General features: G+C 43.3%; 1 protein-coding gene across 17 annotated transcripts in view; it reads right to left on the bottom strand.

Moving 5' to 3' along the window:
- KIAA1217 (KIAA1217 ortholog) overlaps positions 1-27,097 on the bottom strand; it is a 1,295,419-nt gene that overhangs the window by 113,302 nt on the left and 1,155,020 nt on the right. For all 17 annotated transcript variants that reach the window (XR_004538150.1, XR_004538149.1, XM_033931366.1 and 14 more), the window contains 2 exons: positions 16,461-16,565; positions 15,208-15,254 (listed from right to left, as the gene is read on the bottom strand). Coding sequence is in view for 15 of the 17 variants with exons in the window: in XM_033931366.1 (XP_033787257.1) it covers positions 15,208-15,254; positions 16,461-16,565 (152 nt within the window). In the remaining 2 variants the exon portion in view is untranslated. The remainder of the gene's footprint in view (positions 1-15,207; positions 15,255-16,460; positions 16,566-27,097) is intronic.

Raw genomic sequence — 27,097 nt, 5'->3', positions numbered from 1 at the left:
CTAATCAGAATCTTAGGCCACTCCCAGTGCATCCCAGAATGCACTGCGAGAGGGGCCTAAGATTCTGGTTGGCCCAGGTGACTAAGACCCTCCTAAGGGAGAAGCTTTAAGCACCTGGGCCAATCAGGAACTAAGGCCCCTCCCAGGTGCATCCCATGATGCACCAGGAAGGGGCAGGCCCGCCATTCGAGTGAAGGCGGGCCAGCCAGCTGGAGGCAGGAAGTATGCCTCCAGCCGGCCATCAGCATCAGGTAAGGGGGAGTCTGGGAGGGGTCTGTGGGGTGGGTCCAGGAGGGGTGGGCTGGGAGGTGTTCGGCGGGGGTCCATGGGGCTACTTTACAGGGTGGGAAGGTGTCCAGCAGGAGGGACTGGGCATCCCTCCTGCTGGCGTTTGGTAGGGGTCCCAGCAGAAGGGACTGGGCATCCCTACTGCCAGTGATTTTTGCGGCGATTTTTTGGGGGGTTCTGGCAGGAGGGATTGGGCATCTCTCCTGCCGGCGATCTTTGCTGTGATGTTTGGTGGGGATTCTGTGGGTCTGTCAGGAAGGACAGAGCATCCTTCCTGCTGGTGATGTTGTGGGTGGGGGGGGGGGGGTTCCAGCAAGAAGGAATGGGTGGTCTTCATGGGGGAGGATGGTTTGCCAGGGCTGCTAAACTTATCCCTTGCCGCAATAAGCTCAGTGACCGCATCTGCTTGAAATGTAGGCCTGCATTTGCCTGGCCTACATTTCAGGTGCCTACCGCAGGCCTAGGGAGGTGTGTAGGACCTACTAGGCCCACCTAAGGCCCGGGTGAAGCTACGCCCATGCCTAGCCTTAGGCGAGCCTGCACGCCTCCCTAGGCTTCCAGATACACCTACAATGTAGGCGGCCTGCCTCAGGATTTTTTTTTTTTTACCGTGTGACCCAATTGGCTGGTTAGGCAGCAGTAGGCCGCCTACAATCGGACGCCATTTATAGAATTTGCTCCTCAGTGTGTTGTCATAAGCTAAGTGAGCCCGGTAATCAAAACGGTTACAGCTCTACTGCTTTCTAAACGTTTAGACTATACAATCTGAACTCTGGTTGACCTTCCTTACTTATACATTATGCTAGTTCAGACAAGGCAAACTTTTGCTTCTTATCACTTTTCCAACATCTTGGAAGTGCACTGTTCATTTTTGACAAAAAACATACACCACCTTTGGTTCACCTAATACATCACTGTTAAAATACTGCCACTAATATACAAATTAATACCATGTGCACAACTCTAGTTTACATTTAGTCACATGATCAAAAGTGAAAACAAGGGGGAAGAAAAAGAAACTCCTCGAATTCCTATTTCAGTCCAAAGAAAGTTCAGTCTTTTCTGAAAAACTATTCTGTGCATCAGCCTCCTTCCATGGGAACATGCTCTTCCCTACCACTTATTTAGCTACGACTCCAATAATTCCGACACTAACCCAAAAACCACCCACCTATCTCGTAAGGCAAATTGCCAAGTCTATAGACCCTGTATTTGTTTCCTAGGTTGCACTACTCTTGCTTTTAATTTCTTTCAAATTAAATTATTTAATATATGGTATGGTGGTTTAGGTTAGGGTATTTTACATATCTGGCCAATCATTCTGGGATCCCACACCAAATTAGGAGACAACTTAGTCCATGGGTTTGGGTTATAAAATTATCTGCAAGATCTAAATGAATTCTCTGAAATGTGCAGGGATTCTTCAGGGTACATTTATACATGATTAGGATATTTAGTAACACATAAACCTGGACCCACCTTGTCCTGCCCCAGCCCTGCCCTCGCCCTGTTTCACCCCAGCCCCACCCCCACAAACCCTCGACTCTTCCTCTCTGATCTCTGGGCCATGCCTGGAGGGCCTCGAGCATGCGTGTGATGTCATCTATGCATGCTCCAGGCGAGGCTGGAACTCTCCAAAACCCGGACACATTGCCAGGCTTTGGAAGGTCCATCCGGTCACCCAGACCTAAAAAAAAAAGAGGACACGTCCGGGTTTTCTCAGACGTCTGGTAACCCTATGCATGATGGCAGTAATTCTCAAACGGTTGCCTAAAGTTAGATGCTTGGATGATGCAATAAGTGTAAATTCTGTAATGGCGATTACCGTAAGTCCTAAGTTATGCGCCTAACTTTAGGCGCAAGCACTTGTACTAGCTGAAAGGCTGGTGTAAATGCTTATGCCTAATTGCTGCCAGTTATGCATATTAAGTGACAGTACTCCAACTCACATATGTAAGTGCTAGGCCTGCCCTTGATTTACTTGTATCTCTCCTAGATTCATGCCCCACTTGTAGTTACATGCTATGCATTTTGGCACATATTCTATAAAAGGCGCTTTAACTTAGTCACCGGTAGACGCCCTATCGGTGACTAACTTAAGAGGAAAACGCCATTTAAAAGTTCTTTTAAAAGATATATCCAGGTGCCTACTGGCACCTAAAAAAAAATGGTGCCATGATCGTGTCTACATAGGCACTTATGGCACCTATTACCATTGAAGGCATGGCTAACAGCGGAAGTGTTGTTGGGCGCCATAAGGTACCTCCGCAGGCGCAATTCATGGCAAGGGTAGGCACCAGAAATGTAGGCCTTGAAAACCCTGGCCTACATTTCTGGCGCCTACCTTAGCCGGAGATGCAATTCTCTAACGGTGCCATTGCATGACTGACACATGATCAGTGGTCACTTTTTTTTTTACCTCCCCAATAAATTTTTTATTTTTCAAAATAAATATACAAAGTATACAAATAATTATTATAAATATGCAAATATACAAAAGATAACTTAAACATGAAACAGACTAGTTGTACATATCACAGTTAATAAGTGGGAAGATAGCATCTAATATAATAAAACGCTAAGCGCGCATGCGCACTCTTACCGCATGTTCCCAGATCCGTATGTCCTTGGCCGGCAAGAGTGCATATGCGCACTTAAAACGACCTCACGCTCGCGACAGTAGAACCCAAATAGCGGCCCGGGAAGAGAAGCGCTGGCCAAAAAGACTCCTTTGCCGGCTCCCCGCTCCGTAAGTTTTTTTCGCGGTCTGACCCTCCCATCCCTTCCCGATGTCTGACCGGCTCACTTAGTCCTTTACCGCTCCCCCTCCCCCCTTCCCTTCCCGCAGTCCCGACTACAAACCTGCCGACTCCAGCAGCGTCTGCAGCACTCTACACACGCTGTTTCGGGGCCTTCTACTGCCCTGATTTGCTATGCCGCGTCTCTGATGATGTCATCAGGGATGTGCCAGAGTAAGGGAAGGGACTAAGGGAGCTGGCCAGACCGCGGGAAGGGAAAGAGGGGGTAGGGGAAACGCTGCTGCTCCACAGGGAAGTGGTGTGGGGGGAGGGAAATGGAGGGGGAGGGAATGCTGCTGCTGTGGAGAGACAGATAGATAGAAAGAAAGACAGACAGCGGCAGGAAGGGAGACAGAAAGAAAAGAAGAAATACACAGGGGCAGGGAGAAACACAGAAAGACAGACAGACAAAGGGGACCAGGGAGAGAGACAGACAGAAAGAAAGACAGCGGGAGGGAGAGAGAGACAGAAATAAAGACAGACATATATTCTAGCACCTGTTAATGTAACGGGCTAAAATACTAGTTAATTATAAGTCAATACAACCAGTGTCTCATGTCAACCAAATCCAGCAGGGCCAGTACATATAATTTCAGCTGAGAGTATACGTGTAAAGCACAGAAGAGAGTTACCAATAAGCATCATACTGAGCATCCCAAGCGACTTACTTAACTGACAAAAAGTGACTCTCTATATAGTTTATAAATATTACAATGATATTACATTGAGATAATTTATGTCAACGGTCCAAGTCACAATAAAGTTGAATAGGTCTCCATACTTTGAGAAAAGAACTAATAGAACGATGTTTTTCAGCTATTACACTTTCAAATTTGTTGGTTATGTTATGTATACCGTGTTCCACTATACAATGACTAGGTTCAGCAATTTGAGTGCTGAGAAAAAAAAAATATGCTTGGAGTGCTATTTTCTAAATGGCCGAGTTGTGCCCCCCGTTATAGAATAGCGCTTTGAGCCAATTTCCGCACCAAACTTTGGGCAAGAGGATTTACATCAGCTGAAACCTGGTGTAAATGCTAGCACAGATCCCCAATATTCAATAATACTGCACGCGTCTTTAATGGAGCCACCTCCATTAAAGCTTGCTTACATTTATTACTTCTACTATAAGTTTTGATTTTTTTTGCAGTGGAGCAGACAGACAGTCTAGCTCAGGGGTGGGCAACTCCGGTCCTCGAGGGCTGGAATCCAGGCGGGTTTTCAGGATTTCCCCAATGAATATGCATGAGATCTAGTTGCATGCATTGCTTTCAATGCATATTCATTGTGGAAATCCTGAAACCCCAACTGGATTCTGGCCCTCAAGGACCAGAGTTGCCCACCCCTTGTCTAGCTTCATGTCTGAACCTTACAGGTTATATACAGTACACTGTTTCCCTTTAGTTTTCAGTGCTGGATAACACATAAAAAAGAAGGAAGGATTTAAAATTGTTCCATGTCAAGTGGAGGGGCAAGCTTACAACTTATGCTAGATCTCCTCTTCTGCCAATAGACTGCCCTCATGCAGTGCACTAAGGATGGAGGCAAGTCACTCCTCTGTTTTGCTACAGTCCATTACTATAAAATAAACTGGGCTTCCGTCCTTACTGAAATTGAAAAAAAATGTTAGGTTAATGTAGATTTTTTTAAATGAAGTACTTCAGTTAAATTGTTAACTGAACTGATGGATGGAGCCACCTCCTTCTATGTGCACAGGCAGACATAGGAAGATCTACCTACCATGGAGCTAATATTAATTGGGAGAAAAATCTGCTTAGAATTTAAAATATTATTGTAAAATATTGATATTAAAATATTGATATTAAAAATATTGATATTAAAATATTATTGGTTTTTTTAATATTAAATTGAGCCAGTTAATATACGGTGATAAACGTAAAAAGGATAGTAAATCCAGATAGCACTTACAATGAGCAATATACAGATAACTTTTGGCCATTCCTCCCTTCCCTCTAGGATTCTTCATGGCAATTCTCCTCCTAAACTTTTGGCCAGATAGTGAAACGTCTCGCCAAAAGTTATGTGGGCAGGTGGCCCAGAATTTTCTGTCCAAATAATTTTCTGTGATTGCTTCCAAAGTTAACTTCCTAAATTGTGTTGAATATCAACTTCGGTGTCTGTAACCCACAAGTTGTCCGGTGTAATTCATAATAGCTATGACTACAATGCACTCTGGTTAAATGCATGAACTCGGGTCTGAAGTTCAACATTGCAGATCCGGAGTGTGCACATAGCAGGTGTGACTCATTCTGAATTCATTACTGCACATTGCAACTTTCCAGCTAATGAAGCACCGTTTTTTTACGAACAATTAGAGCAATCAGAGGTAAATATAGACAAGCTAGGGTAGTCCAAAACCAAAGAAAATCACCAAACTTTCCCACAGGAAAAAGGAGGAACCAAGCACAAACAAAACTGTGAAACTGATGGTCTTGATGAAAAAGTTTAATAAGTCTTAACAAATAAAAGTGTTGTAAGTAAATAATGAATCCATACAACACACAGTAAAAAAAAAAAAAAAATGTGGTATGGAACCCAACGCAGTCTGTGTTTCAGTAATGAGCAACCTTCTTTTGGGGTCCGATCAGATTATACCACAATAACAAAATATGCTGAAGAGCATCCAGAGAACTGTGAGTTAGGAATCCAAATGCTGACGATGTGAAAGTGCCTTTTGCAACAAAACGCTGTTTGTGAAGACTTTTATTAAACATTTTCAACCAGACCATCGGTTCCACAGTTTGGTTCTTGCAAGCTAGGGTAGTGTCATTTATTTATTAATAGGACAGTAGATGATTTCATAAAAATGTCATTTAGACTTATCCACCCGAATTCTGTAAACATGCGCACATAATTTTATGCTTATCCCCAGATTCTATACATTTCTGCATGCTTTGAAATGGTACACTATTCTGAGATGTGTGTGCAACTAAATTGGCTAATGAGCCAATTAGCACCAATAATTGGATGCTGACAATTATTATTAGTGCTAATTGAAAACAATTTGGATTTGCTTGCACATCTTGCTAAGTGCTATACTATAAAGATCTGCATGCAAATTGAATGGGAGTGGGGGGACATGGCCATGGACAGAGCTCCATCTATCAATTCAATTAACAATTTAACTGAAGTACTTCATACAAAATCTACATTTACCTAACATTTTTTTTCAATTTCAGTAAGGACAGAAGCCCAGTTTATTTTATAGTAATGGACTGTAGAAAAACAGAGGAGTGACTTGCCTTCATCCTTAGTGCACTGCATGAGGGCAATCTATTGGCAGAAGAGGAGATCTAGCATAAGTTGTAAGCCTGCCCCTCCACTTGACAAGGAAGAATTTTAAATCCTTCCTTCTTTATTAAACATATGGGAAAATGTGTTATGCAGCACTGCAAACTAAAGGGAAATAGTGTAAGGTTCAGACATGGAGCTAAGACAGTTTACCTGCTCCGCAGCAAAAAAAATAAACGATTTTAACCAAGCTTTTTATTTTTCTTTTGTTTTAGTAGAACTTATCATTCACTGTGCCAATTCTGTGCAAAGTCTTGTAGCCAGTGGTCTTACAGCAGAGTTCTTTCTGGAACCGAATCTACTATATACTCAGGGGTAGTGGAATGCCTTTTCGTTTGAGGTGGATTCAAGCTCTGCCTCCCCAACTCCACCTCTCCCCACCCTCAGCTCTGCTCCAACCCCAGCATCCCTCTTCCCTTGCCCACCATCCCATAGAATCCCCCACGGCATCTAGCATTTCTCTCTTTTCTTTCCACTCAACTCCCTGTAATGTCCCGCATCTTTCTCCTTCCCTCTACCTCCTCCATGGTTTTCTCTTCTTCTCTGCCCCCTCCTAGCATCTCTTCCCCTCATTGGTAGAGTCCAGCATCTTTCTTTTTCTTCTACTTCTCCATGATATATATTTTTTTCCTTACTGCCTTCCTGATGCTACAATTGGCAGAACAGGCATCAGGACCAGCTGGCATGGGATCTTGAACATATGCACAAGAGCAAGACCTGCCAGATCCCACCCTCTCCAAACTTCCTATTTGTGACTGGCCTTTAAGCATGCACAGATGCTCAAGGACCACACTGGCTGGTCATGATGCTTCTGCATGACTGGGATGTAGTTATACTGGGCTATAATATGTTCAGGAAAGACAGGGTAGGAAGAAAAGGAGGGGGAGTAGCGTTATATGTTAAAGATTATATTAAAGCCACACAATTGCAGAATCTGAAGGGCAAGGAACAGTCACTGTGGATCAATTTGGAAAGAGGTAATAGTAAATATATTTACATTGGTGTGATATACAGGCCTACTTCACAGATGTAAGAAGTGGATAGAGATTTAATAGTAGACATTCAGAATATATCTAAAAAAGGGGAAGTTTTACTAATAAGTGATCTTAAAATGCCTGATGTTAATTGGGGTATCCCTATTGCGGGGTTTTCTAGAAGTAGGGAGATCCTGGATTCTCTACAAGGAGAACTGTTCCAGCAGTTAGCAATGGAACCCATGCGTGATGGGGGTCATAGAAACATAGAAATAGACGGCAGATAAGGGCCAAGGCCCATCTAGTCTGCCCACCCTAATGTCCCTCCCCTACCTTCGCCCTGTGAATAGATCCCTCCCCTACCTTCGCCCTTTGAATAGATCCCATGTGACGATCCCATTTGGCCTTAAAATCAGGCACGCTGCTGGCCTCGATCACATGCAGTGGAAGACTATTCCAGCGATCAACCACCCTTTCTGTGAAAAAGAATTTCCTGGTGTCAGCTCGTAGTTTCCCTTCCCTAATTTTCCACGGATGCCCTCTTGTTGTCGTGGGACCCTTGAAAAGAAAGATATCTTCCTCCGTCTCTATGCAGCCCGAGAGATATTTGAACGTCTCGATCATGTCCCCCCTCTCTCTGCGCTCCTCGAGTGAGTATAGCTGCAATTTGTTTAGCCGTTCCTCGTATGGGAGATCCTTGAGTCCTGAGACCATCCGGGTGGCCATTCTCTGAACCGACTCCAGTCTCAGCACATCCTTGCGATAATGCGGCCTCCAGAATTGCACACAGTATTCCAGATGGGGCCTCACCATGGATCTATACAATGGCATAATGACTTCTGGCTTTCGGCTGACGAAACCCCTGCGTATGCAACCTATGACTTGTCTTGCTTTGGATGAAGCTTGCTCCACTTGATTGGCAGCCTTCATGTCCTCACTGACGATCACCCCTAGGTCACGTTCTGCTTCAGTTCTTGTTAGGATCTTGCCATTTAAGGTGTAAGTCTTGCATGGATTTTGGCTGCCCAGGTGCATAACTTTGCATTTTTTGGCATTGAAGCTGAGTTGCCAGGACTTAGACCAGCGCTTCAGTAGGAGTAGGTTGTGCATCATGTTGTTGGGCATTGAAACATCATCTATTGTGCATTTGCCCACTACATTACTTAGTTTGGCGTCATCGGCAAATAATGTTATTTTACCCCGAAGCCCTTCTGCCAAGTCCCTTATAAAGATGTTGAATAGGATTGGGCCCAAGACCGAGCCCTGTGGCACTCCACTGATCACCTCCGTCATTTCAGAGGGTGTGCCATTCACCACCACCCTTTGAAGCCTACTTCCAAGCCAGTTCCCAACCCATTTCGTCAATGTGTCACCTAATCCTATAGAACTCATCTTGCTCAGCAACCTGCGGTGTGGTACGCTATCGAATGCTTTGCTAAAGTCCAGGTACACGATGTCCAGGGACTCCCCAATATCTAGCTTCCCCGTCACCTGGACTTAGTGCTTACAAACAGGGAAGGTGTTTCTGATATTACAGTGGGTGATCATCTGGCATCCAGTGATCACTGCTTGCCTAATCCAAGCCCAGAAATCACTGCTTGCCTCTCCTTCAGGAACAGATCAGGTATCCCACCATGGCTACAAAGCGCAAGAGTTCAAGTGGTACCGATAGTGCTCCCAAAAGGAAAAACAAGTGAAAACCTTACACGAAAAGGTAGAATTACTGGATATGCTTCAGAGACTAAAGTCATCCTCCGCCATTGCTCAACATTATGGCATACATGAGTCAACTGTTAGGTGCATAAAAAAGAATGAAAAACAAATCTGTGAAGCTGTTGCAGCAGCTGCAAAGACATTACATGTTGTGCAAGATGCCAATCTCTCTCATACGGAAGCTGCAACATTTCTGTGGGTGCAGGATTGCTACAAAAAGAGAATCCCACTAGACTCTGTGATGATAAGAGCAAAGACTACGTCTTTATATGACTACTTGAAGAACAGGGTAAAAATTAAATTAAGCGTCTCATCAAATTAAAATAAAACTTGAAACTTGAAATGTCAAAATCCACCGACTTTCTGGCCAGTAAAGGGCGGTCTGATAAATTCCGTAACAGGCATGGCCTGCGAAATGTGAGAATGACAGGAGAAGCAGCATCTGCCAACCAAGAGGCAGCTAGAGAGTTCCTTTCTACCTTTAAGGCAATTATTGAACAGAAGGGATATGAACCTGTGCAGGCATTCAATGCTGATGAAACTGCTCTCTTTTGGAAGAAAATGCCACAGAGGACTTTCATTAGCAAAGAGGATAAGCGAGCACCAGGTTTCAAGGCTGCAAGGGATAGATTAACTATGCTCTTTTGTGCAAATGCAGTAGGCCATAAGATAAAGCCAACCCTGATTTATAAAGCTGAAAACCCCCGAGCCATGAAGGGAAAAGATAATTCCAGCTGCCTGTTTACTGGATGAGCAACAAGAAGGCTTGGCCAACAAGAGCTCTGTTCCTAGAGTGGTTTCATCATTGTTTTGTGCCAGAAGGAATTGAATTTAAGGCTCTGTTGGTATTGGACAATGCCTCTTGCCACCCAGACACACATGAGTTCCACATTGAGGGTGTTGAGATCGTCTACTTGGCCCCAAACACAACATCTATCATCCAGCTTCTCGACCAGGGGATAATAAGGAGCTTCAAAGCACACTACATACGGTATTCATTAGAGAGGATTGTCCACGCTATGGATGAAGGCCCCAACGTTGACAACATCATGAAAAATTGGAAGAAAGTCACTATTGCGGATACCATAAATATTATTGAAAGAGCGGAGAAAGCTGTCAAGCCAGTGACAGTGAACTTGTGCTGGAAGAATCTTTGGCCTGAATGTGTAAAAAGGGATAACACTATCAATATCACAGAGCAAGGCCAAGAAATTATGGAAAACATCATTGACTTAGCAAAGTAGGTGGGTGGGGAAGGCTTTGACAATATGGATATGGACGATATTCAAGACTTACTAGACACTAGAGCAAATGAACTAACAGAAGATGATGTCATTGACCTGACTGCTTCTGAAGGAAAAGCAATACCAGATGAAGAGGAGGAAGGAGGTTTAGAAGAAGAAGTACTAGAAGACAAGTTTACACTGGATAATATTGCAGAGGGCATACGCAGGTGCGATTGATTTTTTCTGTGACATCGACCCATTCATGGTACGTGCATTAAAGGTGAGGGAGTTAGCAGAAGCAGCGATTTCTACATACAAAAATATCAAATTTCAAGTTTATTTAAAATGTTTTATACCGCTCAATCAGACTTCTGAGCAGTGTACAATAAAATTACAGTTTGTGTCACACAAAATGGGGAAAGTATTTAAAATAGACTGTGTAATAAATTAGACGGGATGGACAGAAACAAATGGGAAAGGGGGGAAGAACTACAATGTTTTTCAAGAGAAAGAGAACAATTAAGGGAAAAAAATTCAGGATAGGGATAAAAGGATACTTTCTGCAGTCGGCGCTTTTTTTTTTGCCCTTACAAGAGCATTTAGGTGTTATATGCATCTTGGAACAGAAACTTTTTAAAGTTTGTTTTAAAATGGATCAAAGATTTTTCTTCCCGAATATAATTGGGAATAGAGTTCCATAGTGATGGTGTGCTTGCTGCAAAATTGTTAGATCTTATAGGGCTCCTTTTACGAAGCCGCATTAGCAGCTTCAGCGCGCGCGATGTTTGATCACGTGCTAACTACCGCCTGCTCAAGAGGAGGCTTGTATTGATGCTGCGGGGATAGTAGTAGCGGGGACAGAGCGGGGACAGTGGTTGCGGGGATGGGACGGGGCGGTGATGGGGAGAAATTTTTTCCCCGTGTCATTCTCTAGGTGAGACCTCATTTAGAATATTGTGTGCAATTCTGGAGACCACACTTTCAAAAAGATATAGAAAGGATGGAGTTGGTCTAGAGCAGGAGTTGGGAACTCCAGTCCTCGAGAGCCGTATTTCAGTCGGGTTTTCAGGATTTCCCCAATGAATATGAATTAAAAGCATATTCATTGGGGAAATCCTGAAAACCCGACTGGAATACGGCTCTCAAGGACCGGAGTTCCCTACCCCTGGTCTAGAGGAAGGCTACTAAAATGGTGCTTGGTCTTCACCATGAGGCATATGGGGACAGACTTAAAGATCTCAATATGTATACTTCGGAGGAAAGGCGGGAGAGGGGAAATATGATAGAGATGTTTAAATACCTACGTTATGTAAATGTGCATGAGTCTCTTTCATTTGGAACGAATCTCTGGAATGAGAGGGCATAGGATGAAGTTAAGATGCGATAGCCTCAGAAGTAATCTAAGGAAATACTTTTTAACAGAAAGGGTGGTAGATGCATGGACAGTCTCCCGGAAGAGGTGGTGGAGACAGAGACTGGGTCTGAATTCAAGAGAGTGTGAGATAGGCATGTGGGATCTCTTAGGGAGAGGAAGAAATAATGGCTACTGCAGATGGGCAGACTGGATGGGCCATTTGGCCATTATCTGCCATCATGTTTCTATGTTTCTAAACAGTACAAGAATCAGCGGACACTCCATGAAATTAACTGGTAGCAGAGTTACAGCAAATTTTAAGAAAATACTTTTAAAGTTGATGAGAAAAGCTAGGGAATTTGTAAAATGGAGTCAAGGCTAATAGTTTAGCTGGATTTAGGATATAAGATGCTTTGAACAAGCTTTTGGAGGATGAGTCCATTAACGATCTCAGGAGTAGCATTTCTTTACTTCGGAGAGTGTGCAACAAGACATTAATTTCCCCCATAACCATCTGTCAGGTGCTTCCTATTAGCTGGATTAGCCATTGATAGGAACAGGATGCTGGGCTCCTTGGAACATCACTCTCGTAAGATGTCCTCATGGGATTATAATTTCATCCTGAGGGATTTAGCTGGTTAAATCTATAGTCACTCAGCCAAACCCTTTGAATATTTTGCCAACATCTTCTTCTCTGCAATATACCTCATGAAAAGATTGTATTCACAATCTACTCTTATCCCCTCCACACAGACACACGCAAGAATATCCATGAGTTATTTTTCAAAACAGACTGGTGTTAACGAGCACTGGCTGAATTTTTATGAATGAACAGGTTCCGATATTCAAAAAGAAATATTTGGATAACTACAATACAGCAGCAAAATGTACCGTGTTTCTCTGAAAATAAGACCTACCCCGAAAATAAGTCCTAGCATGATTTTCGTGGTAGGTCCTAATATAAGCCTTACCCCAAAAATAAGCCCTAGTTGGATCAATCCCTGAATACCCTCCTAAATGTCCCTGACACTTCCCGATTCGCCGGCGGCAGCACTTTCTTCCCTCCCCCTCCCATGTGCAGCATCTTTCCTCCGCTCTCACCCATCCCCTTGCGCAGAATCTTTCTATCCCTCCTTCCTATGCTGCACAGCAGAAGCTCGCCGACCCTCCCACCCTGAGGCCTACATACCTCCATTCCAAACAGCAACGGCAGCAGCACTGAACAGGCTGCTTTGTGGACTTCCCCGCCGCATCACTGATGATGTCATCAGTGATGCGGCACAGAGAAGGCCCCGGTGGGGAAGGCCACAAAGCAGCCTGTTCAGTGCTGCCGCCGCCGCTGTTTGGAACAGAGGTATGTTGGCCTCGTGATGGGAGGGTCATCAGAGTTATACTGCACAGGGGATGGGAGAGAGAAATGGAAAGATGCTGCGCAAGGGGATGGGTTGGCGGGGTTGTCGGGGTTCTGCTGCACGGGGAGAATGGCTTCATATTATCTGTACAACAACCTCAAATTAATGAAGATCACCCACTGCATCAGTCCTGGAATTTCTAGCCCCAAATGCTAGCTTTAGTTGGGCTGTGACACCCCAAACATTGAGGGCTCCTTTTACAAAGGTGCGCTAGCGTTTTTAGCTCGCGCTACCCAAAAAACTACCGCCTGCTCAAGAGGAGGCGGTAGCGGCTAGCGCACGCACTATTCCGCCCGTTAAGGCCCTAAAGCACCTTTGTAAAAGGAGCCCTGAGTGTAACAGTCTTTTAAAAGTTGTCAAAATGGTGCCAGACACACTTCAGCACAGGCTTCCATTACAGTAAACAGGCAAATGGCTTATCCTTTGGAGCTGTTTGGTATTGTAGTTACCTCAGAAAAGCCCATGTATTATCTGTTCCACAAAGATCTCAAGACTTTTGTATTTCGGAAATGTTGTGACATCTGAAATTCAGTTTGTTTAAGGAAGATCTGTAATTTGTTTATTTGTTAACCATTTAAAGCTCTATTTTATAGGGAAGATGTGGCATACAAGAACAATGCTTAGATTATATCTAACACAACACAATGAAATTGCTTTTGAGGTTCTGCTGCACGGGGGAAGGAGGATGGGAGGGAGGGTTAGAAAGAGGCTGCACAAGGGGATGGGTGAGAGATGATCGCTGTATACACACACAAAAAAGCCCTAGTGCATATTTTGGACCCAAAATTCATATGACAGTGTCTTATTTTCAGGGAAACAGAGTAGCTGTACAGCAGCTGTAGCTATTTTGAGATATTTAGGAGCACTAACCAGATAGTAAAAAACTGCCCTGAAATTAACCAGAGAGTTATCCCTAGCGGATTGATTATTACTGCTATCTGGGCTTGCCTCTCCATCTGGATATTCAATGCCAGCCACAATCCAGATCTGACGCTGAAAATCTATTTGTTTTGGCAGCCACAGCTGGCATTAAACAAAGCACCATGTTGGCTGAATTTAGGTATGGATTCTATAAACGGCGCTGTTCTCAGCACCTGCCTAAAAGATGGCCGCCAATCACATGTCCATCACGCAATGGCCGCCATTTCTAGAATTATGGCTTTGTCACACGTAGGCGCCGGAAATGTAGGCCAGGATTTTAAGGGCCTACATTTCTGGCGCCTACCTTTTGCGAGAATCGGGGCTTGCGAAGGCACTTTATGACACCTAACATCACTTCTGGCGTTAGCCGCCACTACACTGGTGCTAGGCATCGTAAAGCGCCTCTGAAGATGGAAGAATGGTAGCTTGAAGAATGGTGCATGGACAGATTTTGCCCTCCATAACGCAGCATTAAGTTCATTTTATATTACACTGATTCTCTGAAGAAGTTCCAACAAAATGGATCCATCAGTCAGTTTCCACAACCACTAAGATAAGTGGTCCTTTTATATATTTACCCATTTATGAATTTATTAACTATCAACTTAATTTATTATACAAGCTTGCTGCTTTTTGCACATTACAAAATCTGCTGTTTTTGCACACACAAAAAATTTCTTGATTATTAAATGTTTCACACATACAGGAAGGGATGGAGACGGTCCGATGATTAAAACCACAATTTGCATTTGGTCAAATGGCCATTGGCCGATACCAGAAACAGCAATATGGTCTGAGATCCTGCCTCCTTTCCACAGATGGCCTATCAGTATATCTGATTAGTTTACATTTGATTAGTCAATTTTATTGTCAAATTCCACTCTCTAGTGTGAAAATAAGTTAAGGACATAAGAACATAAGAATAGCCTTACTGGGTCAGACCAATGGTCCATCAAGCCCAGTAGCTTGTTCTCACGGTGTCCAATCCAGGTCACTAGTACCCGGCCAAAACCCCAAATGTAGCAATATTCCATGCTACCGATACAGGGCAAGCAGTGGCTTCCCCCATATCTTTCTCAATAACAGACTATGGACTTTTCCTCCAGGAACTTGTCCAAACCTTTCTTAAAACCAGCTACGCTATCTGCTCTTACCACTTCCTCTGAATGAAGTTAACTTGCTTTTTCAACAAAAACAAACACATCTTACCTCCACTCTCACTATTGGTCATCACATTCGCTGCAGGTTTTTTCTCGCTGTGAACAAAAAACAAAAGTCAAACATATTCTTCCAAACAGCAAGGTGTTCTTTATTACTTAAATCTCGTTGTATATACTTGGCTTTTTTTTTTCTTTCTTCAAATGTCCTTAATAAATGGGGCCTTTCATTTATGAACTATAGACAGGTCATATTTTTATAAGGTGGTGGATAACTAGGTATTATGTCAGACTTTGAATCTGGAAAGGAATGATGTGAAAAACAAACAATGGTAAACGTAGCCTGCAATTGAAATTGTTTAAGAATTCACATGGAGCACCTTGTGCTCGACACAGGGTGTGACTCAGACATGGTTAAATCAAGGTTAAAACACATCATATTCTTACAACTGTAGTTCAATTTACAGTGCAGGTTTCAAACTGTCTGACCTTTCTGCTGTAAGAACAGAATATACTCAGATAAGCAAGAAAGAGGGGGAAATGGTTGTACATTAATGTCTAAGTTAATGTGCATTTCGTGTAAACCTATGTATATTGAAATTGTTTGTTTGCACTATGGTAGTTTGGAAATTTAATAAAGATTTACAAAATAAAAAAGAAAGGGTTTTTTAAAAATGTAGATTTCCAGCTCCCAAAGTTGATTACGGAAATGTTACACACAGGGACATAAAAAGCAAAAGTGCCCCAGATTTAGGACTCATTTGGAGGGACAGAAGTCTTTTTGGCCGACATACTGATTCTTTTGCCTGTCCTGACCCTAAAGTTCTGGAATCAGACCAATAGGTTTCTTCAATAGCTCATGTATACCACTGGTCTCAAACTCAAACGCTTTGCAGGGCCACATTTTGGATTTGGAGGGCCTCAGAAAAAAATAGTTAATGTCTTATTAAAGAAATGACAATTTTGCATGAGGTAAAACTCTTTATAGTTCATATATCTTTCCTTTTGGCTAAGTCTTAAAAATAATATTGTAATTTATAGCAAAAGAGACATATGATCAAGAAACTGTTTTATTTTACTTTTGTGATTATGAAAAACATACCGAGGGCCTCAAAATAGTACTTGGCGGGCCGCATGTTTGAGACAACTGATGTATACAGTGCCTGTTAGAAAATTCCTTGCATTTGTAAACAAGGTGTGCTTTAGAAATATATGCAGGTTTATTTTATTTCTTCCCCCAGTCTGGCACCTTTATAGGGCACCTGGCTACACACAATTCACACTTTTTTTTCTGTGTATTATTACCTAGAAACATCCTTAGGATTGCTTGGATTTGGCCCTTTAAAAAGAGCCGACTGCACCAGACCAGTTAAACTGGCGATCTGCTTCTCCATGGCTTGCATCCTCTCTCTGTAAGACAAGAGAACAGATCATTGAAAAGCCAGATGGGCTCGCTTCCAGAACTGCTTTTCCAGGTCAGCAACCCATTAATGACATTGCAAAGATAACAAGCAGTGTGCTCACACTAGCGGAAACTCAACCTAAATATGAACACACAGATGCGACACCCTTAAATATGTTTACCACAGGGGCTTTATACCAGTTTTCAGAAAGGTGTCTTGTGAGTATGTTTTGGAAAAATGTCCCTGCAGAGATTTTTTACTTCCTTTATCTGCATGGACTCTTTCACCTACAAAATAAACGTGCGTAGATTTGAAAATGTACAACCTGATATTCCATTTTAAAGCCACCAAATGCCACAGGGTAAATCTAACCCAGATGTTCAATGCCAGAGCCATGTCCAGTCACCAGCGTTTATCATCTGGATCAGAAATTATGTAGATGCCGGTCAACATTCAAAGCTGGCACCTGCGTAGCTAAGCAGGCAAAGACAAGACTGCCTCTTGAGGGGGCAGCGGTCCAGAATATGGCCAATGGCGGCTCCTCCCCGAGTCTGCCCACACACTGTTCCCGGCCCTAACTGCACAGTGGTCAGAAGGAGGTATTCAACAGCACTGCCAGGACAAGTGCCACTGAATATCCGGGGACGGCTTATGGTTTATGTGAGCAGCAGCTTCACCTTCCTGCTTAAACCCTGTTTCTACACGTTATTTCTCTCCCTGCACCTAAATACACCCTCAGGACTGCTAAAAGAATGTGCAGTGTTCATCCCCAGATCTATTTCTAAGCCAGGTAGGGGTGGGGAAACTTCCAGACAGTCCGTTAAGCTTCTTAAAACTGCTTGCTTTCTGCTTAAGTGTGTCAGATTTAATTGCTTGCCACCGACATACAGTGTTACCCATCTGTAATTATTATATCCTCTGAAAAAAAGATAGTTACTGTAATCAGGTTTTGCCCCCATTTTTAACTGTCAAGTGTTGTTTTAGTATTTCAAATTTTTGTAGCTCATGCTCAACTATTCTGTGAACAAATGTAACTAATAGTAATATTTTTTTAAAAAAATAGCACTAGAAGGCTAGCCACAAATGTATTACATTAGCCCAATTAAATGAAATCATGCAACGCTACTGCATTCTATTTCTGTATAAAAGAAGGAATGACTGTAACAATGTGTGAAAGATTTTCTCTCACCTGACTCAGTGACAAGACAGTTTGCTTACAGGAAGATAGGAGACCCCTTCAGGGGAACCGCATTTATAATAATTGAAATTTATTTTTTTTTTCGTTCTGTACAATTTACTCATTTATTTAATTTTTTCAACTTAGGGGTGATGTCATCATTTTGCTCAAATAATGTGAGCTATTGCTAACACTGGAAAAAAAAACCCTCAAAATTTTGGGGTTTCCCCCGTCATTTCATGTTAAAAATGACACGAAGCATCTTGACATTTCCTACAAATAAACATCTCTAATGCTTATTTCAGCTCCCTAGTGAGACTAGTGAAAATTACAAAAACCAGTGACTCAAAACATTTTAAAGAAAAGAAGAATCATTTATGTTCTAATATAAGTGAACGGTCCAGGCAATACTGCCTCTAAAAGAAAAAAAAAAATGCATCAGGCAGTTCTCATCGAGCAAAGCAGAGAATGAGAAAGTAATAATTTACTACTATTTCAGTGTTACACATGATTACTGAACACTGACTCTGCTCTCTACAAGTTTAAACAGAGCTGGGTCAGGGTGGGAAGACAGAAGCAGGAGATGAGCTGCAGAAAAGAGGTTGTACTGTTTCAAGGGCACTTGCTCACACCTTTGCTATCAGGGAATTTCTTAACCGGAAAAGACTGCTATAGCAACCTTCAGGCCAGGGTGGTGAAAGGGAGCGGTCTTAGAAACCTATTTCATGGTAAGATGTATTAGGCACCTGGAGCCTCAAAGCAAAAGCTCTCATTTCCACTCTCATTCTCCCTCCTGTGGCATCAAGATCCCATAACTTTACTAAACGTTACTTTATATGACTATTGACTTATTTACTGTTGGTGATGTGAGGGAGTCAATAAATTCCCCTTACTAGTGGTGGTAGCTTCTGAGGCACAACAGTCTCTACTGGAAATTAGTGACAGTGGGAGAAAGATATTTTATATGTTAATGACATTATCAATTAAGTAAGGCCTGGATTCTATAAAGGGCACCTAGCAGTACCTACAGTGTAGGTGTTGATTGGCATGATTGTCAACCAACCACTAGGCGCCATTTATAGAATCCCACCTAGCGGCGCCTAAGTGGGCTTGGGTGTCATAAGACATCCTGGACATAGGCGCTGGTATATTAGGCCAGGTTTTACTTGCCTAATTATAATGCAGAGCGATGGCTATGTCAACCACGCAGTGATGCAGTAAGGGAGAGGTGGGGGGGGAGGAGTTTGGACTGCCCTGGGCGCTATGTCAGTAGGGGCGCTGGCACCTCTCCGCCCTGCCCCACCATGCTTGTAGCATCCCTCACCCCCACTCCGTATCTCTGTAGATCTTCGCTAGCGCAAGCAACTTCTCCTGCCTTTTGCTCGTGCCAGCCTGGTTCCCCTCTGAATCATTTCTGGGTCACAGAACCAGGAAGTGATATCAAAGTGAGAGGGTGCAGGAGTGAGGGGGTGCCACTGCCCTAGATGCCTCCTACCTTTACCACGCCACTGCAACCACGCCTATTCTCCACCCCTAACCATGTCCACTTTCAGATAAGCATCAGGGGGCATCTCAACTTAGGCATTACTAGATATGCTAAGAATTTGGCGTCAAACTCTTAATTGCTCATTTTATTTTATTTTTTGATTGGCTGAAAACTGGCATGCTCAACTACCATGCCAACTAAGCCAATTTTTTAAAAAAGTTGAGCGTAGATTCTGAAATTAGGTGTTTCTAGGCATCCGCGATTAGGGCGTCTAATATAGGCACCCTATACACAATCTGGCCTCAGTTGTCTAGAATGGAGTATAAAACTCTTGCAAGGAATGTATCTGGGTCTTTTTTTCTCCCCTTACTTGCGAGTTCCAGGGCTCAAGGGACAGGATCCTGAGGCTTGGGATGCTTTGAAGGATGAAAACCACCAGGATATGTTGGTGTGGTTTCTGTCTGTCACAGGTCTTGGAGGGTAACTCAAGGAGCCACATCTGTGAGGCTCTTTGAACAGGAGAATTATTTGGAAAAGAAAAAAGCTGGTGATCTGAGACTGAGCTGAGAAACTAGATCAAGAAGACAAGGTGCATGGATTCCTTAAGGGATTATTCTTAAACTCTTCACTATTGCATCCAGAGTTACTGTGCTATGCTTATTCTGCATGCACTTTGCATTGTGCTTACGGAATACTTTCCTTCGTGCACAATCTGTTTATATCTATTTGAAACTTGCTATACTGCCCTTTTTTTTTTTTAATAAATCTTTATTCATTTTTCAAACTTACAATAAGTGCGTCAACAAGTACAATCATTTAAACTTATATAAAACACTTAGGGGTCCTTTTATCAAGCTGCAGCAGGGGTTTAACACGTGTAACACTACGCGTTAAACCACCTGCCGCGCTAGCCGCTAACGCCTGCATTGAGCAGACGTAAATTTTTTAGCAAACCTTCCAGCTGGTGGCACACTAAACCTAGTGCCCCGGCCAGAAGGCACCCAGAAGTGTGTGGTCGTCAATGTGATGACATCACCGCGTCGACGTCTGCTCATGCGCAGAGGCCCATCTGGCTGTGATCCACTTCGGTGGACGGATCCAGGAGGAGGGGAGGTGCGGAGAAAGGAGGAGAGACAGCAGCGAGGAAGAAAGTCATCTGTGCCGGTTGACTGCCTACAGGACGTGCCTCTCGCTTTCTCAAGGGTTCGTGGAGGAGCACATATACGACCTCCTTACTCATTTAGGGCTAGAGTTATAGAAATCAGCTTACAATTATAATACACATAAATTCACATAAAAAGTCCAAACGTATAAAAAGTCCTTTTTATGTGAATCATAATTGTAAGCTGATTTGTATAAATAAAGACTATCTACCCCAAGGTTGACGTAGTCTATCCCACTCCCCACTTGTTCTGCTGTTGCTTTACGTGGGGTTTCCGTTCCCTATTTTTTGTTCTGTGTATGCACAAAACAAACCTATCTGGAGATACTGCTCTGAAAGAAACTTTTGTATCGTGATGTCACAAGAGGTAGAATACAAATAGAGGTGATGGCTTTGAGGATGTGAGACTTCAAATAATAGAGAAGAACAAGGACTGCAAAGATAGGGCAATTAATGAGTCTCCGTTTAATGAATCTGGACCGGGTTGTGCAAATCTAAATGCAACACAGCAAGTTGGATCACTAGCTCTACAGAGAGCTTGAGGTCATAAAGAATGAAGAAAACTGTGCATCTCCACTGAATTTGAATGCCACTGTGCAGTGTAGTACCAGCATAACAGAGAAATAAAAATAGCTCAGAAACTTTAAAGTGGTTTCCTCAGCATTCAGTAATAAAATTGTCCCTTATTTATTCATCAGCAAGCCTTCCAAGTAGGTTACCTGCTACATAAATTCTTAAATAAGATTGTCTTTCCATTTCACAGTTTATAATCTGGAAACAATTTTATAGTGCTACTAAACTAGGGTCACACATAGATAATCTTGGCTTCTGTCTAGCGCCTGCAAAATAAAGGGAGAACAACTTCTCTTTTGTCAAAATCATGACATAAATGCTTTTTATTAAATGGGCTACAGTAATAATCCCACATTCTAATTTCCACAAAATGTGAGCGTAAAAATGATAATTATGAATTAAAATTTTAATAAATATATATCTTTATACATCCCCCCCCCCTTTTTCAAAACCGCACAAAAGGTTTTTAGCACCTGCTGGCCTGCTGAATGCTCTGCGCTGCCCTAATGGTCATTGAGTTCCTATATGCATCAGGACAACGCCGAGCATTCAGCACTAAAAACCTCTTGCGTGGTTTTATTAAAAAAAAAAAGGAGGAGGTAGTTATAAATGCACAGGTTCTTTTCAGTGGATGTGCTCTAGTTGTGTAGATGTAAATCTGTACCTTCCCTCGTGTTCACAAGGATCTGACAGTTGGCACTATAAAGTGACAGTCCTTCAAACACATCTTTTCATGTTTGCCATGACAAACTAGAACTACAAGAAATATGCTGCAATGCTATACATGAACGCATAAAGACACAGTCTCTGGTCAACACTATTTACAATCTATTAAAGACAAAAGACAAACAGGACACTTATGGGAATGATTAAAACAACATGGGTAGTGAATAGGTAAATAAGGGGTTAAAAGAATGAAAAGCAGCCTTACAAAGATCAGATTAGATTACATTTGATACTTGCCTACCACAAAATCAAAAATTTCTAAGCAGTTCACAATTGATTCATACATAATTTAAAAATAATACCACATATTAGTAACAGACAAAAGATTATGGGGCTCATTTAAAAAAAACTTTAAGACACAAAGGGCTCCTTTTACTAAGATGCGGTAGCGTTTTTAGCGCACACAGGATTTTAGTGTGCATTAAACCCGTGCTACGCATCTAGAACTAACACCAACTCAATGCTATTCAGCATGCACTATTCAGCGCGTTAAAGCCCTAACGAACCTTTGTAAAAGGAGCCCAAAGTATTATAGTAACCTATGGCATTTTGGGGGCCTGCAACGTGTCAGTCACAGACAGGTGCGGCTTACAGAAACACAGCTAGCAAGGATCCTAGGCACTGGAAATGTAGGCCAACGGTTAAACATGCCAATTCGAGGGCTTAGGGTCCTTCCAGAATCGCAGCTAACAGCTCCACCCGTAAACACGACCACTTCCAGACTTTGGCATCACTTGGTGCTGCTAAGCGCCGTGGACTGAGGCACCAGTTCCGGAGGGTGCTTAGCGGTGCCTAATTTTTTTTTTTTTTAAATAAGTTTTTAATGGTGTGACCAATTATTACGCCACTTAAAACCAATTACAACACTTAAGTTAGGTGTCACTAGGTGCAATCTAGGTGCCTAACATTTGGCAACTGTTGAAGAATCCAGCTCCTTGTATGTCTAAGTGCTTTGAAAATGAGCCCCACAATCATCAATTCCTTTATCATTTTGATCCAAAACGTCTTGCCATATAGCCCCAAACTCATTGTAGCCAAAGGCCTAAACTCTTTTAAAAAGCCTTCAAGTTCCTTTCTTGTCTTACACAGAGGCAACATATTCCATAATTTTGAGCCATATATATAAAATATACGACTGATATTCCTCCAGTGGAACCACTCGAAATAATGGTACCTCCAGATCTAAATTTCTGTTGTGGCTGATAAATCTTTAGACTGGTGGCAATCACCACAGATGTTAACCTGTTTAAAAATCTCAAACACCATCAGTAAAATCTTGAACGTCATTCGTTGTTCAACTGGTAGCCAGTGTGGTCATTTCAAGATTGGAAAAGCATGGTCCCATCATGAGCAGCCCCACACTGCCCTTGCAGCTGCATTCTGTGCAAGTTGCATTGCCTTCATCATATTTCTTAAGAATCCGTATTGATAATTAATACAGGTGGGCATTTTGCCTGGATCTGACTAGGGCCAGAAACAGAACAAGATGTACTAACTCAGGAAGTCTGTTCCAGGCAAGGTGGCAAGGTGGAAGGAACAGAGCCTGGAGTTGGCAGTGAAGAAGGGCACAAACTCGTGCGGATCGATACTCAAACCCCACGGTCGATGTTTTATTAAACTGCTGGCTATGGCTTTTAAAACACTCATGTATATACCCTCTAACTTGCCACTAGATATGAAGTCAATATTGCTAAATGTAGGAATTACAAGGCTAAATTCAAAAGGATCTAGGACCCAATTCAACAATATGCAGAGCCGGTGATTTTGACACATGACGGAATGCAACATAATAGGCCATGGACTCTTGCTTACACTGAAAATGAGATAATGGATGATGATACTTAAGAGAATGGCTACTGGGAGGGAAGAGGGGGGTCTTGTGGGGGGATGAATTGCTGGTTATGTGTTTATGTTATTGTAGATTTGATTTGAGCATAAACTATAATCAGCAGTTCTGAATACTGTATACAATATAGCCACTGAGCAATACAGATATTTAGCCACTAGTACAGCTAAGCCTCCTTGCTATCCTTAGTTAAACCACTTAGCTATAAGGATAATGGCTGAACATCTCTGCTATCCCTATAGCTAAATAGAACACCTTTGTTCAGTCTTTGCTCTGCACGTGTCCTACATGGATTGAGCCAGGGTTGTCTGTAAGAATTTTCAGTAGCACGATTTGCATAGTTCTACTCAAATTTCACAAATGAAACACTTAAACACTTAGAGCTCCTTTTACTAAGCTGCGCTAGTGGTTTTAGCGCACGCTAGACGCTAACGACACCAATGAGCTGGGGCTAGGTTTTACGCGTAGCGCGGGAGGGGGGCAGCGCGCACTAATCTGCACCATGCGCTAAAAACACTAGCGCACCTTAGTAAAAGGAGCCCATAGTGGTCAATTCTAAACATATAAAGGGTCTTCTCTACCTGAATTTACACTACTTTGATAGCATCCGGGTTTGCAGGTGGTATATAAGAAATTAAAATAGGTAATTTTTTTTCATTTAAGAAGTGCCTTTGAATTTTTGACCCTTTTTTTTTTCCAGAGCGGTGTCTGGGTCTGGAAGAAAATAGGAATTTCTTAGCCATTACTGCTCATAGTGGTAAAACAGAGTCAAGCAAGGTTACGGGAAAATCTGTTTCAGAATTCTGACCACATCCCCCGAGATTTATAATTACGCATTACAGCATATGAATTATTTACACTCTTTTCAGGCTAAAACATCACAAAAAGAGAAGGTGCATTCTTAAGGATCTGTGAATAGCTGGATTACTGGCATCCTCTGAATGACACTAATAGGTCCTTAGGATAGTGATAGCAGCGAGTGCCTTCAGGAGAAGCAAGCACTAAATAAAGGCGACAAGACAAGAGACAATCAGTCTGAGTTACATCTTGAGCACTATCTGGTTATTCAGCTGGTGGCAGTTGGGTTAAAAAACAAAAACAAACAAACAAATGCCCACTATCACCAGCTATCTTGCATTCAAATATCCAATGCTGGGCCATGCCAGAGCACCAGCATTGAATATCAAGGTTATCCGAATTTCCTGAAACTTATGCCGATATGGCTGATATTTCGTGTCATACCTGCATACCTAAACCGGACTGTTATTTAAATGGTCCTACATGCCTGATCATGCCTACAGCCTGGCCGCCCTGAACAGGCCTAGTCTTACTATCAGAAGCTCAGCCAGCGCTAGCGCCTTTCCTTCTCGCCATGCCTCTTCACTTCCAGCACCCTCCCCCCTCCCCCCACTGGCGGCTCAGGGGCCTGTCTGGAGGGCCTTTGCACATGCGCGGATGTTGACGTGATGACATTTTATAGGTGTTAGGGGCTTCAGAATTGGAAGAAGAGAAAGGAAGGATATCCCTGCCCAGGTAGCTGCCCTGTTTGCCTTGAGGAAGTCACATCATTGTAATGGGCCGGCCTAGCAAAGGCCCCGAGGCTATTGATGAAACCCGTGCCTAAATTAATCCTCACAGCAGCTCTGTGGCCAAGTTAAAAGCACACTGAGTTGCTGCTAAACAGGAGAAGTACTGCTTGGCAGGGGAGGAGGGAAAGGGAAGGGGTACTGCTGGACAGGGGAAAGGGGGAAGATGAAGGGAGAAGGGGTACTGCTGGACATGGGGAGAGGAAGAGGTGCTGCTGGAAAGGGAGCAGGGAAAGGGAAGGGAGAAGAAGTGCTGCTGGACCTAGCAGAAGGGGAGGGAAAGAAAGATGCTACACACTGGAGGGGAGGGTGAGATGGTGGATGGTAGATGGGGAGAGAGCATTTTAGCAGTGAGTGGGGTTGGGGGGCAGAAAGAAAGGAAAATTGTTACAGGAGGAGTGAGAGTGATGAGAGAGGGAGAAATGGACATGGGGTGGAGGAGAAGGAAAAATGGTGCTTGGGGAGAGAACATGGATTGGGGAGTGGGAAGGAAAGATGTCACTTGAGGGAAGAGGCAAGGAGAGAGAGAGAAAGAAAGTATGAAGGAGGCAGAAAGGGTTGGCCTCATGGAGAGGGTGAGATGGATGGGGAGGACAGAAAGGAGGGAAGGAGAAATGTCACACTCGGGGGAAGGGGAGAGGGCAGAGAGTGAAAAGTTGGACTCATGGAGGGAGAGAGAGAGATGATGGTTAGGGGAGAGAAGGAGGAACAGAGGAGAAGCATATAGGAAAAAGGGAGACAAGAATGTTAGACTGGCGGAAAGGAGGGAGAAATGTTGGACTGGAAGGGGGGCCAGAAAGGAGGAAGGGAAGGGATATGGACTGCAGGGGCAGAAAGGAGGAAGGGAAAGAGAAATGTTAAAATGGGGGGGGGGGAAGGGGGAGGAGAGATGACTAAAGGAAGATCTTAATGTTCTACCAGGACAATAAACTTTAGTAGTTGTTAAAACAAAATGGTGCAGGTGTATACAATAACTTGGTGAATTATAGACAAAACTTTATGGAAGGGGCCTTTGGTATCTGGCCAATCAGAATCTTAAGCCACTCCCAGTGCATCCCAGAATGCACCGGGAAGGGGAAAACCCATCATGTTGGAAGAGGCAGGCCTGCCAGCCAGGGGGAGTGTGCTGGGAAGAAGGCCTAAGACTTCGGTTGGCCCAGGTGCCTCCCATAAGAGGGGCCTTAGGCTTCTTGGCCAATCAGAGCCTTAGGCCCCTCAATAGCCCGCCACTTTTGGAAGAGGCAAGACTGCCGGCCAGGGGGAATGGACATTCCTCTTGCCAGCCATCTCCTAAAGGTATGGGAGGTGTCAGAGGGATGTTGGGGTGTGAGGGAGTGTTGAGGAGGTGTTGGGTATTGAGGAATGTCAAGTGAGTGTCAGGGTGTGTTGGGGAATGTTGAGTAAGCATCAGGTGGGTGCTGGGGAGTGTTGAAGGTTCAGGATATTGACAGGACCAGTGGCAGGAGGGAGTAGGAGGGAGGGTTCGGGATGGCGGTGGAAGTGATTGGGTATCCCTCCTGCTGTGGACAGTGTCAAGTGGGTGTTTAGGCATCCCTCCTTCCGGCCAAGATCATGGATGGGGGTTCTCTGCTGCAGTCGCAGGGAATTCCCTTGCTGCAATCAGCTGATGGGAAGGGATCAGGCGCAATTCTCTAACCAGCACCTGTGATATGTGCGCTGGTTAGAGAATCGGGCCGGTTAGGCGGGGGTTGGACGTCTGTCCCTTAGGGCAGACGTGATTCTGTATAGGACACCAGTGTGTGATTCTCATCCACTTCTTAGGAGGCTGCAGAAACCACCATCCTATACAGAATTTTCCCCAAAATGTCTATATAAATCATTTAAAAATAAAAAAGATGTCTTGCAGTTTTAAAAATGAACATTTTCTTTACTGAATTTCTGGACGTCTTTCTCAAAACGTCCAAACTCAGATGTCCTATTGATAATGCCCCTCCAAATGTGTTCTCAACATATGTAACCACA

This window comes from Geotrypetes seraphini, chromosome 2 (genome assembly GCF_902459505.1).
Source record: "Geotrypetes seraphini chromosome 2, aGeoSer1.1, whole genome shotgun sequence".
Lineage (NCBI taxonomy): Eukaryota > Metazoa > Chordata > Amphibia > Gymnophiona > Dermophiidae > Geotrypetes > Geotrypetes seraphini.
The sequence above is the reverse complement of the archived record's forward strand: the minus strand, read 5'-3'. Positions and strand labels throughout refer to the sequence as shown.